Source organism: Gamsiella multidivaricata (genome assembly GCF_025024155.1).
Source record: "Gamsiella multidivaricata strain RSA 2152 chromosome Unknown BC939scaffold_27, whole genome shotgun sequence".
NCBI classification, from domain to species: Eukaryota; Fungi; Mortierellomycota; class Mortierellomycetes; order Mortierellales; family Mortierellaceae; genus Gamsiella; species Gamsiella multidivaricata.
The window spans coordinates 218,753-240,417 of record NW_026251735.1 but is presented as its reverse complement, the minus strand read 5'-3'; the positions used below and the strand labels follow the sequence as shown (position 1 = coordinate 240,417).

The following is a 21,665-nucleotide window of genomic DNA, read 5'->3' as shown; positions in this document are numbered from 1 at the left end:
TGACATTTTTGGATATGGTGCGCATCCCTATATGGTTCAACATGTCCTCTTCTCTCCTCTTTCTCTTTCCTCTTTATCATTCCTCTTTATCTTTTCTTCGTTCTTTTAACTCCTTGCTATATCTCCTACCTCTCATTTTATTCTTTTTCATGGCCCTCATTGGCATTTTCACTTATCACCCGATATCTCGTTTATCTATTGTGACTATCACTCTTGGCGCAGCCTCCAGCATTCCATTTTTTCACACACTACTTTAAGTGTCCTTCTTTGTCAAAGGCAGACAACTCTCCTACCCGTTTCACCTCTTCCTTCTATCTCGCTCTTGTTTACTTTTTTCTTCATCAGCATATGTTGCCTACTGGCAAGGGAACACCATCCCATTCCAGCAAGCCCCATTCTCGCACCTCAGAACATAACGCCTCCCATGGACACAGACCTCCACCAAAGATGCAGCGTTTCACGAGGCCAGAGGACCTGGCAGACCTGGAAGACATGGGCATTTCGGGAATAAATGCTACTGCAAACACGCAGTCGACCCCTGGCACGAGCACAAACACGAGCACAGATGTAAGCACAGGCATGAGCACGGGGAAGAATGCGGCGAGTCTTCCCAGCGGCGGTCTAATATATCATACAGAACAGGAGCAGGAGCGGGCGAGGCGGTACAACGACTATATTGAAGCCCACACAAGCTTCCTCAATAGTGCCAACACGGAGGGTTCCGGGTACATCCCTGACCGGGCAACCACCTCGCACTTCTTTCACTCGTACTCGAACGGTCAAAACGTAGATGAGGACTCGATCCCGCCATCGATGTCGAACTCGCAGCTGTCGTTCTCAAGAACACCAACGTATTATCCAGCATCTCTTACCGAAGATGACGGAGGATTTACTGCTCCAGGAACACCTAACAGCTTTCTTTCAAGTCCTTCACTTGGCTACTACTCGCATCCTTCTCGTTCTTCGTCCCGGACCGGCTTCTGGGTCGACCAGGGGGCATCGTCTCTTAATTTGATCATGCCCTCGTCGGCCATGTTTACCAAGAGCAGAGAGCCAACTGTAGAGGGAGATAGATTGGGCTTTGTTAAGCTGATGGTTACAGGGAAAAGCCGAGTCTGGCACTCGCGGCTAATCCAGGAAATGTTCCAGTGGGAGGGCATAATTGCGAACGACTTTGAAGATGAGTTTCTGCAGGAACAACGCTCGTTGCCACCATCATCAGAGACAGTGGTAGCGGCAGACTTGCATGCTATGGAGGATCGGCAGGGAAATGACCCAACGTTTAACTTTCATGTGACACAAGGATCTGGATCAAGCCAATTGAGCGGGCAGCAATCGGATGGCTCACGCGAGCGGAAACGGGAGCCATATCATGGCATGACGGAGGCCATTGTTGAGCGGTTTGCATCGACCATGGTTTTGCCAGCATGGGCTCGCACAGGCTTGGACGAGCAGGAGATGCAGCAGGAAATTCTTGTTAAAAATATCTGGTAAGGTGTTTATTACGACGTAACATTGCACTTGTGGAAGGATTATCACAGCAGAAAAATAACCGAATTGTCCATATCTGCTACCTTGTTAGTTTTGTTGACACGCCAGGATACAGCTCGTTCAACAACCCCAATCGCGCCATGGATCTTGTCATATCATACCTCGGCCTTCAGTTTCAGACGACGAATGAGTATTTTTCAAAATCAGCGGCCAGTGACGATTCTTTGGGGCGGTTTCTGGCCAATAACACGACAGGAGCGCATGGACATGTTGATGCCTGCCTCTATGTGATCGAAGGGCAGCTGACGGATCTAGATATCGTGTTCATGCAGCGCTTGCAGGTGTGGGTCAACTTAGTGCCTGTTCTGGTACCCATGAGTGCCCCCGTCCAAGATTCGGATTCAAGCGTGGAAGTGCCACCAGCCATGGACATTGCCACCGCACGACTAGATTTGATTCGACAGTTGAGGGAGAATGGTATCGAGATTTACGGGATCGAGGAAGGAGAGGCAAGGGCTGCTTTATCAGCACCGCGGTTTTCATTGGATGCGCCGACTGAGGACGAAATTTCGACGCATCCTCTCTCGCTTGACGCCAGCCCACTGCAGACCGAGTTCGTCTCACCGCCGTTCATATTCCATGTTCCAGAAGATGCAGTAGAAGCAGTAGCTGCAGTGCGCATGGATGTAGATGTACAACAGCTGAATGTAACAGGACACGGTGAGGACTCCAGAGGCGAGACGCTTGCTTCCCATGACTCGTCCACTGCAACTTCATCATCAAGCTCGGTAGACCAACCGCAAGCTGATCTCGGGCCATTGCGACAGTGGGTATATGTAAGCAACTTGGCGGTGCTGCGACACCATACCACGCTCAAATTCCTGAAATGGCGGCGACATTTACCTACCATGACCTTATCACCGATGTATTCGTCGCAAGAGTCGGGTTCCTCGAGGTACCGGCAGCATTCAAGCAACGGTAACGATCACTCCGGCAACCAGTTGATCTATCCGTATGCGTCTGATTACCTCCCGGGGTCATCTAGCCGAGCAAATCTGTCGACAGGAACGTACAGCTCACCCTCGTCCATCTCAGGACCCCTGCAGCTATCGCAGCCTTTGCCAACGGATGTCATGGATGATTTGCTTGCTCAGGATCATAGGCGGATATCGGCCAAGGTTAACAGGATGCTGGAAACACACAGCCAAGTCTTTGAACGAATCATGTTGGAGCGACAAGCAGCATGGCAAAAGGCACTGGAAGGAATGGAACGTGAGCAACGCATTGAATTCCTGGTACAAGAGTTAAAACGCTGGGCAAGTGAGGGTCAGCCTCATCGGCATGACCAGCGACAGGAGCGAGAACGCAGCCCGTTCGATTCTGGCAGCACTCGCGGGCATGTGGTTGGGTTGGGACTTGAGGGAGGCGTGTCCATGGGAACGGAACCGTCGCTCAGAGATGCATTGGGCGACCCCTTACCGTCTGCGTATTCACGCGATGGGCGATCAAGGAGCAACTATCGATCTAATTATCGGCAATATCACGCCCGGTCGTCTCGCGGCAGTAAAAATCACTCTCGAACTCCGGCTTCTAGACTATGGCCTTCAGACGACGAAGACATGCAGGATGGGTCTCAAGGAGAAGAAGATCCGCTTGGCTTGGGATTATGGATGAGCCAGCTCTTTGGCGTGATTGGAAGAGGGATATACCATGTTGTCGTGATGGTCGGCATGGGAACCTTGGCGACATGGATATATACGCAGTTCCTGGAGCGACGGGTGACTTGGATCGGATAGACCTGAATGCACAATTTCCTATGATGGCCAATGTGTACTGTGTACACACAGTTACGAATGTATATACGCGACGTAGCACTGGCATGAATAAAGTGCACAGGGCTTCAGCGACTCCGTGCGCAGACTGCCTCGATGGGCATCTAAGATGTCAAGGAAGGACATCTGAGTCTATCTGCATTTCATACGGAGTTTAGTTCGAATGAGGTTGGATGAAGCGCATAGGTGTTTATCTGTTTATTGCTTGATGCATATTTGTTCAATCTCACTTCTGACTTTACATACTGTCGAAGTGCCTCTCAGTGTTGATATCCTGTCCTCTCCAGCTGCAGTTATCTCGAACGGCGAAGATTAGGGATCGCTCCGGGTGCTTCGCCTTCCTGACCTCAGCCTTATTTGTGTCCATGCCTAGAGCCCGATCTACCAACCCCCACCAGAAAAACATCTGCTGCCCATCTTCGAGCTCTCCATGGCCTAAAGTCAAGCAGAGTTGAGGCCACTTCGTCTGCCTTTCACCGTCGAATAGGGTGAACAGGAGGCAGAACGTGAGAGAAAGTATGAGCAGGGCAAAGGAACAAAACCAACCCCTCTGAGATGAGCGAGACACATTGCCCCACAGTCTCTGCACCGCGATCTGTGACTCCAGAGACCACGGCAAGAGCGCTGCTGTTGCTGCGTTGGTCGCACTATGTCGAGGCGACCACACACGCAGAGGTTGGACAATCTACCTACCCCACCAGAAAAACATCTGCTGCCCATCTTCGAGCTCTCCATGGCCTAAAGTCAAGCAGAGTTGAGGCCACTTCGTCTGCCTTTCACCGTCGAATAGGGTGAACAGGAGGCAGAACGTGAGAGAAAGTATGAGCAGGGCAAAGGAACAAAACCAACCCCTCTGAGATGAGCGAGACACATTGCCCCACAGTCTCTGCGCCGCGATCTGTGACTCCAGAGACCACGGCAAGAGCGCTGCTGTTGCTGCGTTGGTCGCACTATGTCGAGGCGACCACACACGCAGAGGTTGGACAATCTACCTACCCCACCAGAAAAACATCTGCTGCCCATCTTCGAGCTCTCCATGGCCTAAAGTCAAGCAGAGTTGAGGCCACTTCGTCTGCCTTTCACCGTCGAATAGGGTGAACAGGAGGCAGAACGTGAGAGAAAGTATGAGCAGGGCAAAGGAACAAAACCAACCCCTCTGAGATGAGCGAGACACATTGCCCCACAGTCTCTGCACCGCGATCTGTGACTCCAGAGACCACGGCAAGAGCGCTGCTGTTGCTGCGTTGGTCGCACTATGTCGAGGCGACCACACACGCAGAGGTTGGACAATCTACCTACCCCACCAGAAAAACATCTGCTGCCCATCTTCGAGCTCTCCATGGCCTAAAGTCAAGCAGAGTTGAGGCCACTTCGTCTGCCTTTCACCGTCGAATAGGGTGAACAGGAGGCAGAACGTGAGAGAAAGTATGAGCAGGGCAAAGGAACAAACTCATCAGCGACTTACTTGAATAGCTTGTGGATTAAGGAATAGATGGAGAAACGTCGTTGTGATCATTGTTTTTGTCACCATACTAAAAAAACACCCCTCAATTGCACCAACAAAAAAAACCTTCTAGTGTGAACCAGAATTTGTGCTTCATCAAAGTATCGAGGCGCAAAGAAGCAGAGTGAGGACGACGAAGAAAATAGGAGTGGATAGGAAACAGTGGGAGCGAGACGAGATGAACGAAACTGGAAATGAGGTAGAGGTAGGGGCTGTGCGGAAATATAACAGAGCGAGGACGACGAGAGGATACTCAAGTCCTGATTACATGCGCGCGCTTCTAGAGACACCAGAGATGGAAAGGGGGTTTGACGTCCGAGCCATCCGGCAGTCCGCGCAAAATACACGTCACGTCAACTCTTTCGAACGCGTCCCCCATCCTCATAATCCTCCAATAAAGCAAACAACAGTTCCTCGTCGCATCGCAGTTAAAAGTTAGTAGACAGCAAGAGGCGTGCGACATCATAGCTAAGCTGTGCTGATTTATTAATAATTTTTACATTCAGAATGGCCACACATACCTTGCTCTGGCGCGCACCAGCGACGTTCGGAGTTGATGGGTTTTTTAAGAGAACCTACGCTCGGCACTGGGGAGATGTCGTTCTATTCATGAAGCGAAGCAGAGACCAGAGTAATGCTCAAGGATACCATGATCAGTACCAACATGATCTAACCCTCATCAGCCAGGCCACAGAGTGTCCCGAGGTAGTTGCAACGTACGTGCAGGGGCTCAAGGGTGCTAGAAACTTGCGCTGCTTTAAAGAAGGCTACAAAATGCTCTCCTTGAAAGAGGCCGAGGATGGTGCTGTCACATCTCTTCAGGAGGGACAGTATGCACTGGTCAAGAAAGTTGGTGAAAGAATCAAAGGCAATGGTAAGCTATCACTGAGCTTATTAATTGATTTGTAGGGATAGTAATTTATGCTAATCGGCACTGTCTAACTTTCTACTGATACAGACATTACTGGCGCGGAGGTCGATATTAAGTCCATACCCGAGCCTGAGACCCATCATGATGAGGCTGCTGAGTCTGGTAAGGCGTGGCTCAAATGCTTCGTTTATTCACTACCGCAAATGACCACGATTGACATCTGGAAATTCATCACCATATATCTACAGATTATGCAAGACGCGTGGCAGAATGGCAGCTCGAAAGGAGTGCCATGGACCAGGCTGCTCCAGGGTTTGTTGCAGCAGGTACGATGGCAGCAGACATTTGTATTCATGTATCAAAAAAAAAGTGTTGACATGCAATTTCTGTGATACTTGCTTTTAGATAGTCCAGAGCGCGTTTTCAAGAGAGCACGACATGTCACCCCGAACTCGGACGACACCATTCTGCAAGAGAGCAATGACCCCATCGAACGCCTCTTGATTAACCACAATCAGCCGATGGGCAAGGTGCTCGGCACAGCCGACTGGCCATTTATTGCGACAGAGGACGATTTGGACATTGGAACCAAATTTACTGAGTACTACAGGAGGTGCAGTGAGTCCACATTCAAGGCCAAGTACCCACACGACGCTCTGTACGTTAAATAACCCTCACTTATTTTGCAATATGAATTGCGTGCTCTTGCTAACTGTCTATGTGCCAATAGCGCCCTCAATGCCACGCTCTTGGTGACGGAGTCGCCTTCGCCACTTCAGGAGCAGTGCTTCGGTTTGGAGTTTTTCAACACTATGCGGAACAAAATGAAATCAAAAGTGCCGGACGTCGATGTCAAGAATGAGCGCATCTTGATTCGCGAGTGGACAGATGTAAGTTGCATTATATACCATTGTCTTATTCATAAGAATAATAATGTTAGTGCAAGCGGCAAATGAAGAACACGTCTTTTTCTATTTTATTTTATTTTATTTTATTTTATTTTATTTTATTTTATTTTATTTTATTTTATTTTATTTTATAATCGCCCTTAGCATCTCACGGATCACGACTGGAACCGAGAGAGGACCTTGTCCTGTCTCGAAGACAGCAAGGTGGAGTCCAGCCTCAGACCACTCAAGCGGTATCTTGTTTACGCTGTGTCAGAGTTCCAGCAAGAGCAGAAAAAGGACTACCGAGAGGCAGATGGAGTAGCGGCCTTTGTGTTGCCCCTCCTGCGCAAGTTCTTCCATGCAACAGACATGGCTAGGCTCGCTTAGTAAGTTTGATACGGTTATAGCTATTGTTCGGATGGAAAAATAGCCGTTCTTACATGACTTCTATTACTTTATAGTACAAACTGTGCATCCACGGCAAGCATCTATCACCGCCGCCTGCTAGATCTTGAGACCAAGACCTGTGGGCAGCCTGACCTCACTGCAAGAGTCGGTGGAGGGACTGAGTTGTTTTTTGGAGAAGTATCTAGCGTTCTTTGCAAAGACACACTGAAGCAGGCCGGTGATATTGTCAGACTTGGGATCTTCGCCAAGAACGCGTTGGATCAGGTTGAGGACGTCCTCAACACCTCCACGATCATCACCCAGGTCCATATCATCGGTCAAAAGGGTACAATCTACATGCAATTTCAACTGGGTACAATGTACATGATGGTGGAGGTAGGCACATTTCGAATTCCTGACTCACTCAAGACGCTGCCTGACCTTGCACAAGATATCGCTTGCCTCATGAAAGGAGGTTCCATCTTCCACCAGGAACTTGAGCGGTTGTCCAGAAGCAGTGTGCAGACAGGAGAGGCCAAAAAACACTTCCCTTCGATTGTGACCCCACCTGCTAAGACAGCTCTCATGTAGCCTATAGCTTGCCAAAGCCTGTCCAATAAACATATCAAAGCTGCAACGTGTATAACTTCCAGTATTAGTACATGTAGATGATGCTGTATTTCACAATAGGGTCCAAGTTTCTTAGTTTCCTGCGAAGGGCGTTTCTCTCACCTAACATCGAGTGGCATCCTAGGACACAGGTGAAGAAGTAGCGCGTCGTTATTTTTCTATGTAGACGCGTTGATCTCATAAAACTCTATCTTGAAGTACCCCGCATCTAATTACGGTCACCCCTAGTCCTCATGGCTGGTAAGGAATTGCTTCGCTCGAAGCGCTGGATTAGGCCCAACTGTGAAGTTTTATTGCAAATTGATGATTTAATGGCGCGTCTACATACGCTCCACAAACTTGTCTTGATAAATACCGGTTGGTCCCATATAATAGTTGTCTCCTTATTTTATAACCCAAACCACCGACGAGTCTCGCTCAACTATGAAGCAAGCACACGAAGCATGGGCGGGGAATGTAAACGATAATTATTGATGCACTTTCCGACAAAGGTAATTCCGTGACACAAGTACCCATTCGATGCCTTCTACGTTTGATAGCTCTCTGGCTTTTTTTGCTGTGCTAACTGTCTATGTATCAATAGTGTCCTCAATGACACACCCCTCCTGATGGAGTCGTCTTCGTCACTGCAGGAGCAGTGTCCTGACTTGGCAACGCCATGCGAAGCAAGTTGAGGTCAAGAGCACCAAACGTCGATGTCAAGGCTGAGCGCGCCTTGGCTCGTGAGTGGGCACATGTAAGTTGTATCGTACGTTACTTTCATGACCGACACCGTTAGTGCAGGTGGACTTTAAAAACTCATCACTTTCTATGCCCGGTCTTTCACACATTATGGCTGAAGTCAAGGAGGCGCCCTGATCAGTTCTAAGGACAGTAAAGTGAAATTTAACCTCATACAGCTCAAGCGGCATTTATTTTACGCTGTTTCCGAGCTCCAACATAGCCAGACAGAAATGGGCTACAGAGAGGCAAATGAAGTAGCAACATTTGTATTACCCCTCTACACAGGTTCTTCCATGCTTCAGACATGGTGAGTAGGCTCGCTTAGGCTAGAAAGTTTGATATGATTGTTAAATTATAGCCCATCCTTGCATAATTAGGGCTGTATAGCCTAAACTGTACAGCCTGCTAGACCTTGAGACTAAGGCCCGTGGGCAGCCTGACCTCACTGCAAGAGCCTGAGTTGCTGCTGTTGTTATTTTTGCAAATACACGCCGAAGCAGACCGGTGACATTGCCAGACTTGGGATCTTCGCCAAGAACGCGTTGGATCAGGTTGAGGACATCCTCAACACCTCCACAATCATCACTCAGCTCCATGTCATCGGTCAAAAGGGTACAGTGTACATATAATATCATCTGGGCAGCAAGAGGTTGCATTATATTCCAACGATCGTCTAGAAGCAGTGTGCAATAGGAAAGACCAAGACGTGTTTCCCTTCGATTGTGGCCCTACCTACTAAGACAGCTCTCATGTAGCTTGTAGCTTGCCCAAGCTATATAATTTGCCTTGCGATAGTCTCTGCTATACTTCACAACAGAGGTCAACTTTTTAGTTTTCTTCGAGCGAGTGTTTCTCGCCTCTGATAGCAGTTTAGGAAGTAGCGCGTCGATCTCATAAAACTCTATTTTAAAGTGCTCCACATTCATGTACGGTTCATGTCCTGGTCTTTCAGAGACATCGCCGAGTGCTGTCCCTCCCTTATGTCTCGTCTCTATTCTTCAGGGAGGGCTGTGGCCTAACCAATATTCCTTCGCGTTCATGAGCTCATATCTTGCAATGTGTACACGAATGAGCCCATGCACTGCTGCTGTTGCTCGCCGCCTGTATCTCCTAGCGTATCTTATTCCATTCGCCGTTGACGCGACACCATCCTTGCGTTCTTTAGCTGTTATTACTAGACCATCGCCAACTCGCGATATATCGCCCGCATTAAATGGCTTTCATATAGCCTTTGTATAGTTGGTTTGATCATGCTTTTTTGATTATTATGACAGTGTCCAATGTTTCAAAAAAAAAAAAAAAAAAAAAGGAAGGTAGGCTCCGATCGAGATGTCCAGGTGCTTCTAATACATCTCTCCAAACTCGGCTACATCGACAGAGAAGCCTTGTTCACTAAGCAGTCTATGCTTTGTCTTTTCCCGTTTGACCTTGGCCTCCATTTCCTCGCGCTGGATCTGAAGAACTTCCTCCACAGGCACCTCACGTAATGGCAACTCGTCCTCCTTGTCCTCATCCTGATTTTTTTTATACCAAAATAACAACGAGCGATTAGCGTTCGTCGATGCTCCATGTTTCAATGTCCAACAAAAAGAAATATACAGAGGAAGTGTCAAGTCGCTTACAATTTCGCCCAGAAGAACAACGTTCTCGCCACGGATGATAAAGATTCCTCGGGGAATATCGCCATAGGTATCGCCGACATATATCCTCTCGATTGTGTCCTGTAAAACCAGATTTGCTATACAAGGCCGGCGATATGAACAACAAGGCGTCAGAACCACTCATCCAACACATGTCCCAAGCCGAGTAAGGAACGCAGATCCAGTGTAATTGAGTGTAAGCCAGCATACCGAATTGATCAAAGGAGCGCAGGATCCCAATGAGCTTTCGCCCGTCCCTGAGCACGACCAGCAGCTTCTCTATCATGAGTATAGAGACATATTGTGTTAGCATAGCTGATCAAGGGTCCAGCAGCCTCTGGTAGACATGGTATCCAGGCGATAGAACAGCGCCGAGACATGCTAGCAACGCCTGGTTTTCCAGTAAACGACATTATCGGCTAAAGAAAAGGACAGTTGTCAGCAAATACACGTACTGTCGACACTGTCCACCAGACTGGTGGATGTAGTAAAGATCTGAAAGCTGTCCATGGTGGTCCTTGCTGTTGCTCGTCGATGTTGGTGTTGTGATGAGGGATCGATCGAGGCTTTGGGCTGCGTTGGCTGTTTTGCGGTTGTTTCTAGTGATTAGATTCCTATGTCTCTGGGTGTGGTCTTGTCGTCTGCGGGATGGATGGATGCTTCGTCCTGGGGATGTAGCTTACGGCGCAAGCTATTCGAATAGACGGTTCTCCTCTACAATTCGATATTTATTCCCATGCGCGGTGATGTTCTCTTTGGGCTGATGATGCGATCGCTCACTCCCTTCCCTCCTGACTTTATTCCGAGGACAAGAAGGACGACCTTCTTTTTTCTTCTCCATCCATCTTTCTTTTTCTCATCTCTCATCTCTCATCCACCTTCCTCCGCCACCAAAATGTCATACAACCAGGGATACGGCGGGTACCAGCAGCAGCCTTACGGCCAACAGCAACAAGGCTATGGACAGCAGCCATATGGTCAGCAGCCATACGGCCAACAGCAACAGGGCTACGGACAGCAAGGCTACGGACAGCAGCAATACGGTCAACAACAGCAACAGCCGCCGCAGCAACAGCCGCCGCCACAGCAGCAGCAGCAGCAGCACGGCCCGTACAACCAGCAATACCAGCAAGCCGTCAACTACCAGCAGCAATATAGTAAATGTCCTTCCGCATTCTTAGCGACTTTTTTCTTTATTAGCTGGCTCAATCGTCTTGGTCGTGTGTTTGTATTTGTCGCTGACCATCTTCCATGGCTGTGTCGAAAAATCTCACATAGCCACTCAAAGCAGCCCTGAGGCAAGTCTTCGTCAGTGGTTCGATGCGGTCGACGCGGACAGGTCCGGACAGCTCAGTACGGAGGAACTTCAGAGGGCATTGATCAATGGTAAGATTATAGCACTTATAACACGCTATGTTCTCCTCTTTTTTTTCTTTTTGTGTGTGTGTGTGTGTGTGTGTTTTGTCATTGCCAAACACATTATCTTCAAGGGTCAAACGACGTCTTCTGTGATATTAACTCCCATCCCCTATCAATTGACCTGTTTGATACCTTATAGGTGATTGGTACGACTGCATTAAATGCCTGCTACTCCTTCATCAATGGAATGTTCCCAATGATAGCATGGTTCTTACTACGAACGTCCACTTTGTTTCCGCTGTAACAGGAGCCCCTTCAACTACGAGACCGTCCGTCTGATGATGAACATGTTCGACACCGGTGAGTTGGAATCCAGGCCCTTAGCCCATTAGAATGCCTCCTGCTTTGCATCATCCCTTTCTAAGGCCCCTGCGTCTTTGTTATTTTCCCACGCTTTTGCCCTACCCTCTGACTAGACAACTCTGGACAGATCAACTTTGCCGAGTTCTCAGGTCTGTGGAAGTACATCGAGGAATGGCGTGCTTGCTTCAGAGCCTTTGACCGGGACCAAAGCGGATCGATCGACTTTGATGAGCTCAGGACCGCCATGCGCTCGTTCGGTTACCATCTCTCGGACAACTTTTTGAAACTTCTCATCAAGAAATACGACAAAAATGGTAAGCCTAAAGATAGCACAGCAGCAGAAAAAGAAGGGTCAATTGATCACTTGAACTTACAATGTCTATTGATTTTTTTTATTTTATAACACTGCCAATTAGGTCGCGGCGATGTCTCGTTCGATAACTTTGTGCAGATTGCGGTCACCGTCAAGAGTTTGACGGATGCATTCATGAGAATCGACACGGAGAAGAAGGGATACGCCACTATTGGCTACGAGCAGGTATGTGGTGTTGTCTTTATTTTTTGCTTGTCCCTGTCGAATGAAATTTTATTATGGTCAACTCACCCTTGTAATCTGCTCTATTCACTTTTGCTGCCACAGTTCTTGGAGCTGGTCGTCAGCAACAGGTAAACTATAGCTGCAAAACCACTGCCATCTCAAGCATCCGGGTTTTCAATAAATTCAACACGATCGTCCGGTCACTTGCTTTGGACTCTGTCGTGTTGTATTCAATAATATACAACATGGATGGCTGACAACATGGCCAAAGCCAAAACGGCCCATCCGGCTTTTGATGTCGCTTTGGCATGTTGAGCAGAGGCAGAAAATTTATTCGGACACCTCTTGATGGTGCATTCATAGATAGGTGCAGCAGTGACGCCGTTCTCATCAATGCCTGTACCGACTGTTGTAGAGGCTTGATTGTTGGGAACACAACGATAGGTGATTCTTTGTGCACCGCTGACATTGACGCATGTGCGAGTGTCGGGAAAACGGGTGCAGCTCCCGGTGTTGTTAGCATAAGTGACCTCTTGACAGACAAGCGATCGTGTGCTGCTTGTATGGGGCATAACTGAGAAACACGGGTCGAGAATACGTGTTAGTAACAAAGTGCTAGGGGGCCTTGGTTGTAGAACAGGACTTGGAAAATGACCTTACATCGTAAAGCGATCATATTTGTAGGGTGGGATAAGATATATAAAGCGAAGAGTGAGGACAGATAGGTATAACAAAGTGCTACATAGGCAGAATGAGAGAGAGAGAGCGAGCAATAATAGGAGAGGAGTAGGTCCCAGGTTGCCACTGAAAAGGCTTGCGCAGAGGTCAGCGAGGTGTGGTGCTTGTGGATGCTATTGCGCCAAAAAGATCGCACCTGACTCTTTACTTTGTTCATTCGGAAGTGTGGGTAATCATAGATGAAACTGACCTGTGGCGATCACTAACACTGCTTGTAGCCGCCCTTTGTGAACCATATCCGAGGCAACAACCACAACTGCACGACCGCGCGTATCTGTGTTTACTTTCATTGTTGGTCGCGAGTGTATAGTCTGACGCGTTTTCTTTTTTTACGCGTTTTATCCCACGTCCGCGTCTGCATATTTGTCTACCTTTTTTTCAAGGCCTATGAGTGTTCCGGTCCATGGTATCCAAGGAAATACGAATCGCGAGTCATCTCAACTCTGGCCCAAATATCTGTCAAGTGAGTCGTAGAAAACCAAGACAATAAATTCAACGCTTGCAAATTTGCGCCGATCTTTCTTCGGAGATCCAGGTCAACGCACACTTCGGCAGTACTACAAAGGCACTTTCTTCAACTTACACAATTTTACGCGCAGACAGTAAGTGTTGGTGTCTGCTCATTTAGTCACTTTTGAGTGGACATGCGCAATCAATGTGGACACATACCACCATGATTTACTAGTGTAAGGTAGATTGCGGAGCGCGGGCGAGAGCACAATGGTCAGCCAGATGACGAGCTGCCCTCCCCCTTCTCCAAAGCCAGCGGACCGGCAATGTCATAGTACTCACGATCCAATCCCGCATTTGGCACCATGAATGGCAAAGAGAAGGAAGAAAATTTTATGGTTCTAGATATCCATTCGAAATTACAAGTATGCATCGACGTGTTATTCCAATCTACAAGACTATCATCCTCGGGGCTTCTGCGCCGTGGTATCATAAGCCCGCACCAAACGAGCCGTGCCGGATTCGTTTTGCGAGAACGCAAATCCGCGGTTGCGACGCAGTCGCTGGATATTCCTGACTTTGTGAACAGCCTTGCGGAAGCGCTCCATTCTTGGTCTGTAATCCGGAATGTTGAGTTTCTGAATCTCCTGGACATAGTGGTACGTCTTCGGAAAGAATGTCCTCTTCATGCTATTTCATGGCGATAAAGGGATATATGGTGGAAAGTGTGGTTAGTGCGCCGCCGCCAAGAAAAAAAAAAAAAAAAACCAATGACACTGAAGGAACTTACTATTTGAATGTAAAGTCTCGTAGGTTGCAGAAGATAGGTAACAGAATAATTGTCAACCAGAAAACCGGCTGACTGTATAGGGGTCCAACAATGCCAAAGTACTCGAGCGTCAATCCCACTTTGGCACCAACAATGGCGAAGAGAGGGAAGAATCCCATCCAAAAGATCATCGATCCAGGGATGGAGATGTATGCGTACTTGTTCCAAAGACTAGCAGAAAGAAAGCGGAATACATATGGGTGAGTGAGTGGTCAAATGGAAAAGCAAGATGAGATCTGAAAGACTCTGAAACGACAATTGGCGATAACTTACTCTGTAATCAGTGCCGCCTTCAAAAGTACGGTTGCTAGCACAGCTGTGTAAAGGGTGACACTCATCAACCATGCTCCTCCGACTGTGCCATTGGTCATGATCAAGTCGAACTGGAAAATGGAAGAGACCGCGAAGAAGAGGATGACAGAATGGTATATCGCATTGCTTGCCCATCCCCAGAATGTCCTGACGTTGAACTGCGGATCAGAAAAAAAAAAAAAAAAAAAAAAGAAGGTATGTTAAATACGCTTTCATGATGACAGATAAATCCACGTATCGGCACAATGCAATGCAGGCATTTCACTTACGAATTCACTCTTTTGTCCGAGCATGTACATCTGTGGATAGCGGTCCAACATCCTGGCGCTGACATACTGGTCAAAGATACCAAGCGACAGCGGCGGCAGCACAGTCAATGCAATGTTAAAAAGAGAGATCGTCCAGGATTCGTAGACGGTCTGGCCTGAGAAACCGTTGTAGAACGCATACCAAAACTGCGTGGTATACAAACAAATGTTCTTGTAGAAACTGAACAAGATCAACTTGCTGAGGCGTTGATAACTCCATGCACCGTGGACCAAGAGCAGCTTCTTCAAGTAACGGAACTGAGAAATGGCAAAATCAGCACTGCGGGCAGCCTGGAGACCCTCCAATCCAGAGATACCGACGCCAACGTGAGCAGCTTGAATCATGGAGACATCATTGGCGCCGTCTCCGATAGCCAACAGGATCGAGTTCAAGTTACGCTTGACCAGTTTCACCACCAGGGCCTTCTGCAATGGAGACACACGGCAGCAAACGACGGCCTTGCATAGGACAGCCAGCTCTAAAAAGGTCTTCTCGATATCCTTCTCCAGCGCGAATCCAAGCGACTTGCCGTCAATAATGAGCGCCAAGGGCTCGATATCGTCACCGCGCTGCATAGTCGATTTGATGGCCTTGACCTTGGTCTCCAAAAACTCCTTGGTCTCCCAGTGTGTCTGCTCGTTACAGATGATCAACGACATGTCCTCCTGGATCAACTTGCAGCTGTATCCGATGTTGATTGCGGTCTCCTGTCGGTCTCCAGTCAAGACCCAGACCTTGATACCGGCCTGTTGCAGCGTATGGATCGTCTCGGGGACTCCGTCCTGAAGCTTGTCCTCAATGGCAGTGGCGCCGAGGAGGAACAGATTCTTCTCAATCAACTCAGCAGCCTTATCAAGTTCCTCAGATCGATTCTGGATGGTAGTAGACGCGCGGTCGTAAATCTGGCTCCAGTTCTGATACTCCTTCTCAGGAATCTCCCTCATAGCAACACACAATGTACGGAGACCCTCTGTGGCGTAATCCTCCAGGTGCTGCATAGTCGCATCCACAAACTCGTTCTCAGACCCCAAGCGCTCCAAGATGACAGTGTCAGCGCCCTTGCAATACAGCTTAATTTTCCTATCTGGTCCACGAACGATAGTCGACATGCGCTTGCGAGTCGAGTTGAACTCGCACACACACAGAATCTCATACTCCAGCTCATTTCGTCCGACCTGGATATTAACAGATCGGGGTCTGCGAGTCGTGAATTTGTATCCCAGGTCTGCCGCTCCAGAGACAAGTGCTCCCTCGTCGGGCGACGATGCCTGATATACGATTTCTGTTATTGAAGCAAAATATTATTCAAAGCGTCAGTAATGCGGACCCTAGCAAAGGTACAGAAATATTATAACCAATTCATTTTTGTCCAGATTCGTGTACCTGTAGGATTGCTCTCCTGTCGTTCGGGAATGACGGTATGACAGACTGCCAGCAGCGTCAAAAACTCGTCAATGACATTGCTGGTGGGATGGTTGCGAAGATTGGCGTTCATTTGCTTGAAATCATGAATACCAACTTCCATTCCGTCCTCAACTCGCGCTTGCTTTCCGTCTTCAATCACATCCGCATAGGCCAGGCCAGCAATTGAACACTGGCGAAACTCCATCTCATTGCATGTCAGTGTTCCAGTCTTGTCGGAGAAAATGTACTCGATCTGTCCAAGCTCCTCCACCAGGGACGAAGTTCGGGCGAGCGCAGGAGTATCGGTCTTTTCGTAGTACATGTCCAGATCCGCGTTGATGAGCTGCGCCTGCCAAAACTTGACGACCTCCATGGTGACCATTAAACTGATAGGGATCAAGTTGTTGTAGAGAATTAGGAAGGTAAGGATGCTGAGTCCAAAATCCGACCATGAAGATTCAGTGAGTTCGAGATAGGAGAGCTGAGCAATGTTCTTGTTGGTGATGACCATGTTGCCGACAGCACTGGCCAGAGACATTGCCAAGAGGATGCCGAACAAGAAGACGATCTGGACGTTGGTCATTTTCTCCACAGAGGTGCGTTTGATCGGTGTCGCAGAGGCATTGCGCATCAACTTGGACTCGTGTCCTGTGAAGACAACCACTCCATAGATCCAGTTGGTGTTGCGAAGTTGTGCTCCCTAAGATATCGACCGTGTCGAACGATATTAGATTAGTATTCGAGTGCTAACAATAGGTGACGTATGTTTCAGAGACCAGCCGAACGGGAAAGTGCATTCAATATGCGGAAGTCATTACTCTGAGAAGAACTTGGGTCGGATCCAGAGGCAACTCCTTGGGGTGTCCTTGGGTGCCATTCATAAGTAGGGTACCTTCAAAGGTGTAGAGACTGTTGTTGGGCTGTTCTGAGCGAATGCATCCGCCAATTTGGGACACATCTAGTGGAGTAATTAGCTTGGCGGTCTCTGGCAGCGCCTGCTTGATCTTCAAGTTCGTCTCTCTAAGTGTCCATACCAATAAAGAAGTGTTAATATCGCCGATACTATCGATATCCATTGCCGCCAAAATAAATTTCTAAAGTTGGCCTTCAAGTTCGCATGTTCCTTACCCGTCCAAGTTGCTAGTTTCGATGTAGCACATGCCCTCTGGCTCGGATGAGCTCAGCAGCACCAGATCTGCAGGAAAGGGCTCGCCTCCCTCGACTCGAATAATATCACCGACCCTGATTGAATGCCATGCCCTGGACACAAATGTGTTTCCCTGCAACACCTTGGAGAGGCGAGCGTTTGTTTCACTGTCGGATGCATGGCGCTTATAGTCCTCCATGACCTCCTTGACAGCCGTTGCAAACAAGACGAGCACCAGTGGCACAGCTGTTGTGTATCGTGAAGTGGGTGACACACCCTCGATTTGCTTTTGAATAGAAGAGCCTGGTTAGAATCTCATTGTCATCCATGAGCATGGCAGGCAGTTTCTTTCGCGAGGAAAGCCTCCTTACCTGGATGCATGCGGTAAAAAGGAAAAAGACGTTGGCGTATTTCGAAAATTGCTCATAGAGAAACTTTGGCAGGAAGGTCAAATAGTTATACTTTGATGTGGAAATACGATTGTGCAGATACTTTGACTGGCTGTTGCGCTCGGGATTGTTGAGATAGATAACACGAATGCCTTCCTGGTTGGCGGATGATCCTCCCGTGAAGTTAGCGATGAAGGACCTGAAGGCTGAGGGCGGCTTGTGGACCCTGTGCTTGTCTGCAGCGGAGGATGGGGTGGGGTTGATACCAGGCGAGTCGGGCGGGTAGCGTGAGTGCAGACTGGCGTTGCTGTTGTTTTGGCTGCTCATATCGAAGACATACTGGTCCTCGGCCGAGGTCAGCGGGATGTTCATGTCGGAATACTCCTTGGAGGAGTGTCCACGCATGGCTCAGAGGGGGAGCTGTTTCTTTTTTTGTTGTTGTAATCAGGCGGTGTGGGGTGAGGTCTGAAATGGGAACGAGAGAGTGAGAAGGAGTGTGTGGGAGAGATAGATGCGAGGGCAAGGAGAGGATGTATATCAGGGAGAGGGATCTGAGATGAGGGGGGGTACTGCTGCAGGGGCAAAAGGATGATGAAAAAGAGAAAGAGGGATGAAAAGGTGAAGGATGATGATGATGATGAGGGATGATAATGAGGGATGATGATGAGGGATGATGAGAAAGCTGTGGTGGGTGGTGAGTGCCCCTGGGCAAAGGGCAATCGGTTGGTACCTGGATTGAAAAAAATACTGCACGACTCAAGAGCTTATTTCATCACACAACACAATTGGGTTTGAAATGAAGCTGATTGAATAATACATATGGATCTCTTCGCCGATGTGTATATACTTTGCTGTCAACAACTCGCGTGCAAGACGAGTGAAAGGTCAAACGTCAGCTTGCGATCGCAGAGTTGAGCATCTCTGGTAAAAAGAAGACACTGCGCGTGTTGTCCTGAAGAGCCCTTTCTGCACCGGTCATTTGCAGTCCTTACCTCAGATCCAACGAACAACACGCGCTCAATCTCGTACACCACGTTTTCACCCCACCTACAAGTCTACCGCTCAAGATACCCGTGAAAACGGCGGCGACGTGTATTTATATCTCATTTTGTGTTTGGATTTATCGTAGTTCAAGGCGACATAGACAACGCTAGCGCCAGATTAATCCATCACACCGGTACCCCTGTCCGTCATTTGAAAGGGCTCATGTGTCTTCAATATCAATCTACGCATGGCATGCTGCCTAGCACTCCACAGGAACGCGATCGGTATGCTGAACTTTACATGAGTTAAACTTGTGGCACTGCACACTCCGGACGAGAACGCCGTTGTAAGGCAATGGATTCTTTGAATCCTCGCTCAATGTAAACCTGTCGAGGTGGCTATGCCTGGAAAATGCAGATGCAGACGCAGTACCTCTGCATGCAGACCTCTTACTAGATGCTTGTTCGAGCGTTCTTCTTTCGTCAAGACAACTCCATAGGAGGTTCAATTCTCTTGCACAGATATCGACAGGGTAATACGAAAATCGGACATATTCCAATACGACTGTAAGGTCCTGGTACTAGATAAAAAAAGAGGGAGTAATTGTATATTCCTATAGCTGCCCCTCCTCATCCGTTCATTCATTGCTTCTTGTACTCTGGTTCTCTTGATGCGCTTTATTGAATAAAGCAGCTTCTCAGGGGCTTACATTCACCTTGCTTCATATTTCGGATAGCAAAGGCCTTGTGCTCGATATCAATTTTGTCCGCCTCTTCCTGTCAAAGCTCCAAATACAACAGGGTCGCATCGCCATTAGAGTTAAAATATGAGTTCGGGAAGCCATCTAGGCAGGGACGTTCTTGTACAGCAAGCTGATATATGGGCTATCCAGAAATCACTCTGCCAATCCTCACATCGTGACGCACAGTGCAGCATGAACGTGCTGACTATATCTGTACAGGCTATTCCAGTTGACAGATATCTATCGAGAACATAACAATATCGATCGACGATTTGCTGAACTGGAGCTCCATGTTGACAGCAGACTCTGATAGTGGGCCTGGCAGGCATACTATCAGTCCCCTAACAAAAGCCTTTTTTTCTACTGGTTTGGGTTCACAAATAGGCCGTTTAATTGTAGTTATGATCTTTGCTCGCTACTTTCTACTTCGCGCTCATCATGCGCAGTGTAATGAAGAGCTGCATCCTCCTGCCGATATTATAGCACCCTATTTTATCTCCAATGATACTCGTTGCGTACCTCAAGTTATATTCGTAGGGCGCTCCAAGTGTTGGTTTCATCCTGCCTATCATTAATGCACCAGACCTGCTAAAGGCTATCAATATGGCCACTTCAGGCAGGGGGAATTCTTGAACATCGGACCACAAACGCAATTTCAGTCTCGCTGGACCTTCTGGTTATCGTCGAATAGATTCATCATCCGTGACTATCGTTTCTCTATTCTTACCGTGGTTAATGCTAGCCCATCATGTTTCAGAGTGCAACACCTAGTTATTGCATGATAAACCTGGAAGCATAGTCCTTCATCCTTACGGGCTCTAGACGACAAAATTTCTACTGAACAGCTCCTTTTTTCAATCGTCCATGCGCAACGCACGAGCCAGGGAAATGATTGATAAGTTGGTGTTTTCTCAATATTGGCATTCCCGCTGCAGCAGAGCCCTATTTGACGCCAGGGAAAAAACTGTGTTGATCAGAAATGCTTCCTTATAAAGGCGAGTATTGTTACCCCGCGATACCTAATCTATAGTAGGAAGGATTCTAGACCGTGCTCAGTATAAACACCCCATCAGCGTCTTTGATCTTTTCCTCATACGCTTGGCTGCGATCGTATCTACTCGGACCATAAAAACTCGTTCATCAGGTTATAACAATGACAATCCAGTTGTTAACGGTGTCTACAATAGCTGCTTGGGGTGACTTGCCGGCGCAAGCGAGGGCATGTAGAATTGAAATCTGAGCACCAATTTTGTCGGTGGACCATGGCGCGTCTCGGGCGTTTAGAAGTGATCCGTAGGCTACTTCGCCTACAAGCATTTCGCGCGCTCCAAGACAAGGTCTCCAGCGAATACGCGAGGCCTGAGAGATACCACAGAAAACTTTGGTGAATACGGAGATGGTAAAACCCTTCTGGCGCAAACGAAATTCTTCATCTGAAAGTGGGAGTAGCGCTAGCCAAGATAATTTGTCTCCCTTGAAGAGTTTTTTGAGATTTGTTTTTGTAGCACAGAAAGTGAGGACACGCTGTCGTCCCAAGGGCCGTTATCCATGCCCATTACATATTTCATGAAACAATGCCGGATTTCTTTATTTTTATTCTTAGCGATTCAAGTCAATACATCCCATACATCTAAATTCCAAGATCTTCCAGTTCCCAACACTATTAACTGAGGGTTGCGGATCAAATTATTTATGGCTTTAATAAAGCTATGTCATTGAGGTTATGATCGAAATGCGCGCTAATCAGGATGTGTTGAGTTTAGAGGCCCTGTGTAAATGATACGAAGAGCCCTTGACACTCATTGCAATTCCGTCAACACAGAAATGGTTATCATGCGACCTAATAAGATCCTTCAAACAATGATCCTTCAAAAAAAGATCTCATTGGACCACCGTTCACTCTTTCCAGTAATACATCTTCGCCAATGGTGTACTTCTAAAGATCCCCGACCCGGGCGTAATCTTAACCAGACCCCATGGCCTTCCGCTGCGGTAGATACAAGCAAAATCTCATAAAGCCAAAAGGCAGCAGATGACCTTGGTTCGAACGAACCTCTCCATTGATGGATGAGTTCACGATTCTATAAGGTATTTAAGCATCCCTCCCCCCACCACTCCTTTCGACACGAGCGC

General features: G+C 47.9%; 5 protein-coding genes across 5 annotated transcripts; 3 read left to right on the top strand and 2 right to left on the bottom strand.

Annotated features, from left to right (window-relative positions):
* Positions 1-53: 53 nt before the first annotated feature.
* Positions 54-3,501, top strand: BC939DRAFT_528342 (uncharacterized protein). The gene is made up of 2 exons (XM_051561454.1): positions 54-1,490; positions 1,583-3,501. Exons 1-2 carry the CDS (start codon positions 349-351, stop codon positions 3,285-3,287), a joined length of 2,847 nt encoding a protein of 948 aa, XP_051412960.1. The 5' UTR covers positions 54-348; the 3' UTR covers positions 3,288-3,501.
* Positions 3,502-5,029: 1,528 nt separating this feature from the next.
* Positions 5,030-6,806, top strand: BC939DRAFT_135758 (uncharacterized protein). Its single transcript, XM_051550107.1, has 5 exons — positions 5,030-5,701; positions 5,786-5,860; positions 5,947-6,024; positions 6,104-6,356; positions 6,429-6,806. The coding sequence occupies exons 1-5, from the start codon at positions 5,335-5,337 to the stop codon at positions 6,652-6,654; spliced, it is 999 nt and encodes a 332-aa protein (XP_051412959.1). The 5' UTR covers positions 5,030-5,334; the 3' UTR covers positions 6,655-6,806.
* A 2,919-nt stretch (positions 6,807-9,725) lies between these two features.
* BC939DRAFT_385354 (uncharacterized protein) lies at positions 9,726-10,463 on the bottom strand (the record flags this gene model as incomplete). Its single annotated transcript, XM_051551806.1, has 4 exons — positions 9,726-9,842; positions 9,951-10,066; positions 10,179-10,247; positions 10,424-10,463. Coding segments are annotated over 4 exons (342 nt in total), but the record flags the coding sequence as incomplete, so codon positions are not given.
* Positions 10,464-10,863: 400 nt separating this feature from the next.
* BC939DRAFT_396365 (uncharacterized protein) lies at positions 10,864-12,360 on the top strand (the record flags this gene model as incomplete). Its single annotated transcript, XM_051552289.1, has 7 exons — positions 10,864-11,011; positions 11,247-11,354; positions 11,527-11,533; positions 11,635-11,687; positions 11,804-12,004; positions 12,107-12,228; positions 12,331-12,360. 7 exons carry the CDS (start codon positions 10,864-10,866, stop codon positions 12,358-12,360), a joined length of 669 nt encoding a protein of 222 aa, XP_051412957.1.
* A 1,517-nt stretch (positions 12,361-13,877) lies between these two features.
* Positions 13,878-18,133, bottom strand: BC939DRAFT_396404 (uncharacterized protein; the record flags this gene model as incomplete). Its single annotated transcript, XM_051552293.1, has 8 exons — positions 13,878-14,106; positions 14,207-14,416; positions 14,519-14,715; positions 14,827-16,148; positions 16,250-16,970; positions 17,089-17,290; positions 17,399-17,703; positions 17,789-18,133. The coding sequence occupies 8 exons, from the start codon at positions 18,131-18,133 to the stop codon at positions 13,878-13,880; spliced, it is 3,531 nt and encodes a 1,176-aa protein (XP_051412956.1).
* Between the last annotated feature and the right edge of the window lie 3,532 nt (positions 18,134-21,665).

What these genes read in the sequence shown, in the direction of transcription:
- BC939DRAFT_528342 (XM_051561454.1), top strand. Translation starts at nt 349, where the DNA reads ATGTTGCCTACTGGCAAGGGAACACCATCCCATTCCAGCAAGCCCCAT. An exon ending in ATTCTTGTTAAAAATATCTG is followed by an intron (nt 1,491 to 1,582) that starts GTAAGGTGTTTA and finishes CTACCTTGTTAG; the next exon opens with TTTTGTTGACACGCCAGGAT.
- BC939DRAFT_135758 (XM_051550107.1), top strand. Translation starts at nt 5,335, where the DNA reads ATGGCCACACATACCTTGCTCTGGCGCGCACCAGCGACGTTCGGAGTT. An exon ending in TCCAGGGTTTGTTGCAGCAG is followed by an intron (nt 6,025 to 6,103) that starts GTACGATGGCAG and finishes ACTTGCTTTTAG; the next exon opens with ATAGTCCAGAGCGCGTTTTC. An exon ending in AAGTACCCACACGACGCTCT is followed by an intron (nt 6,357 to 6,428) that starts GTACGTTAAATA and finishes ATGTGCCAATAG; the next exon opens with CGCCCTCAATGCCACGCTCT.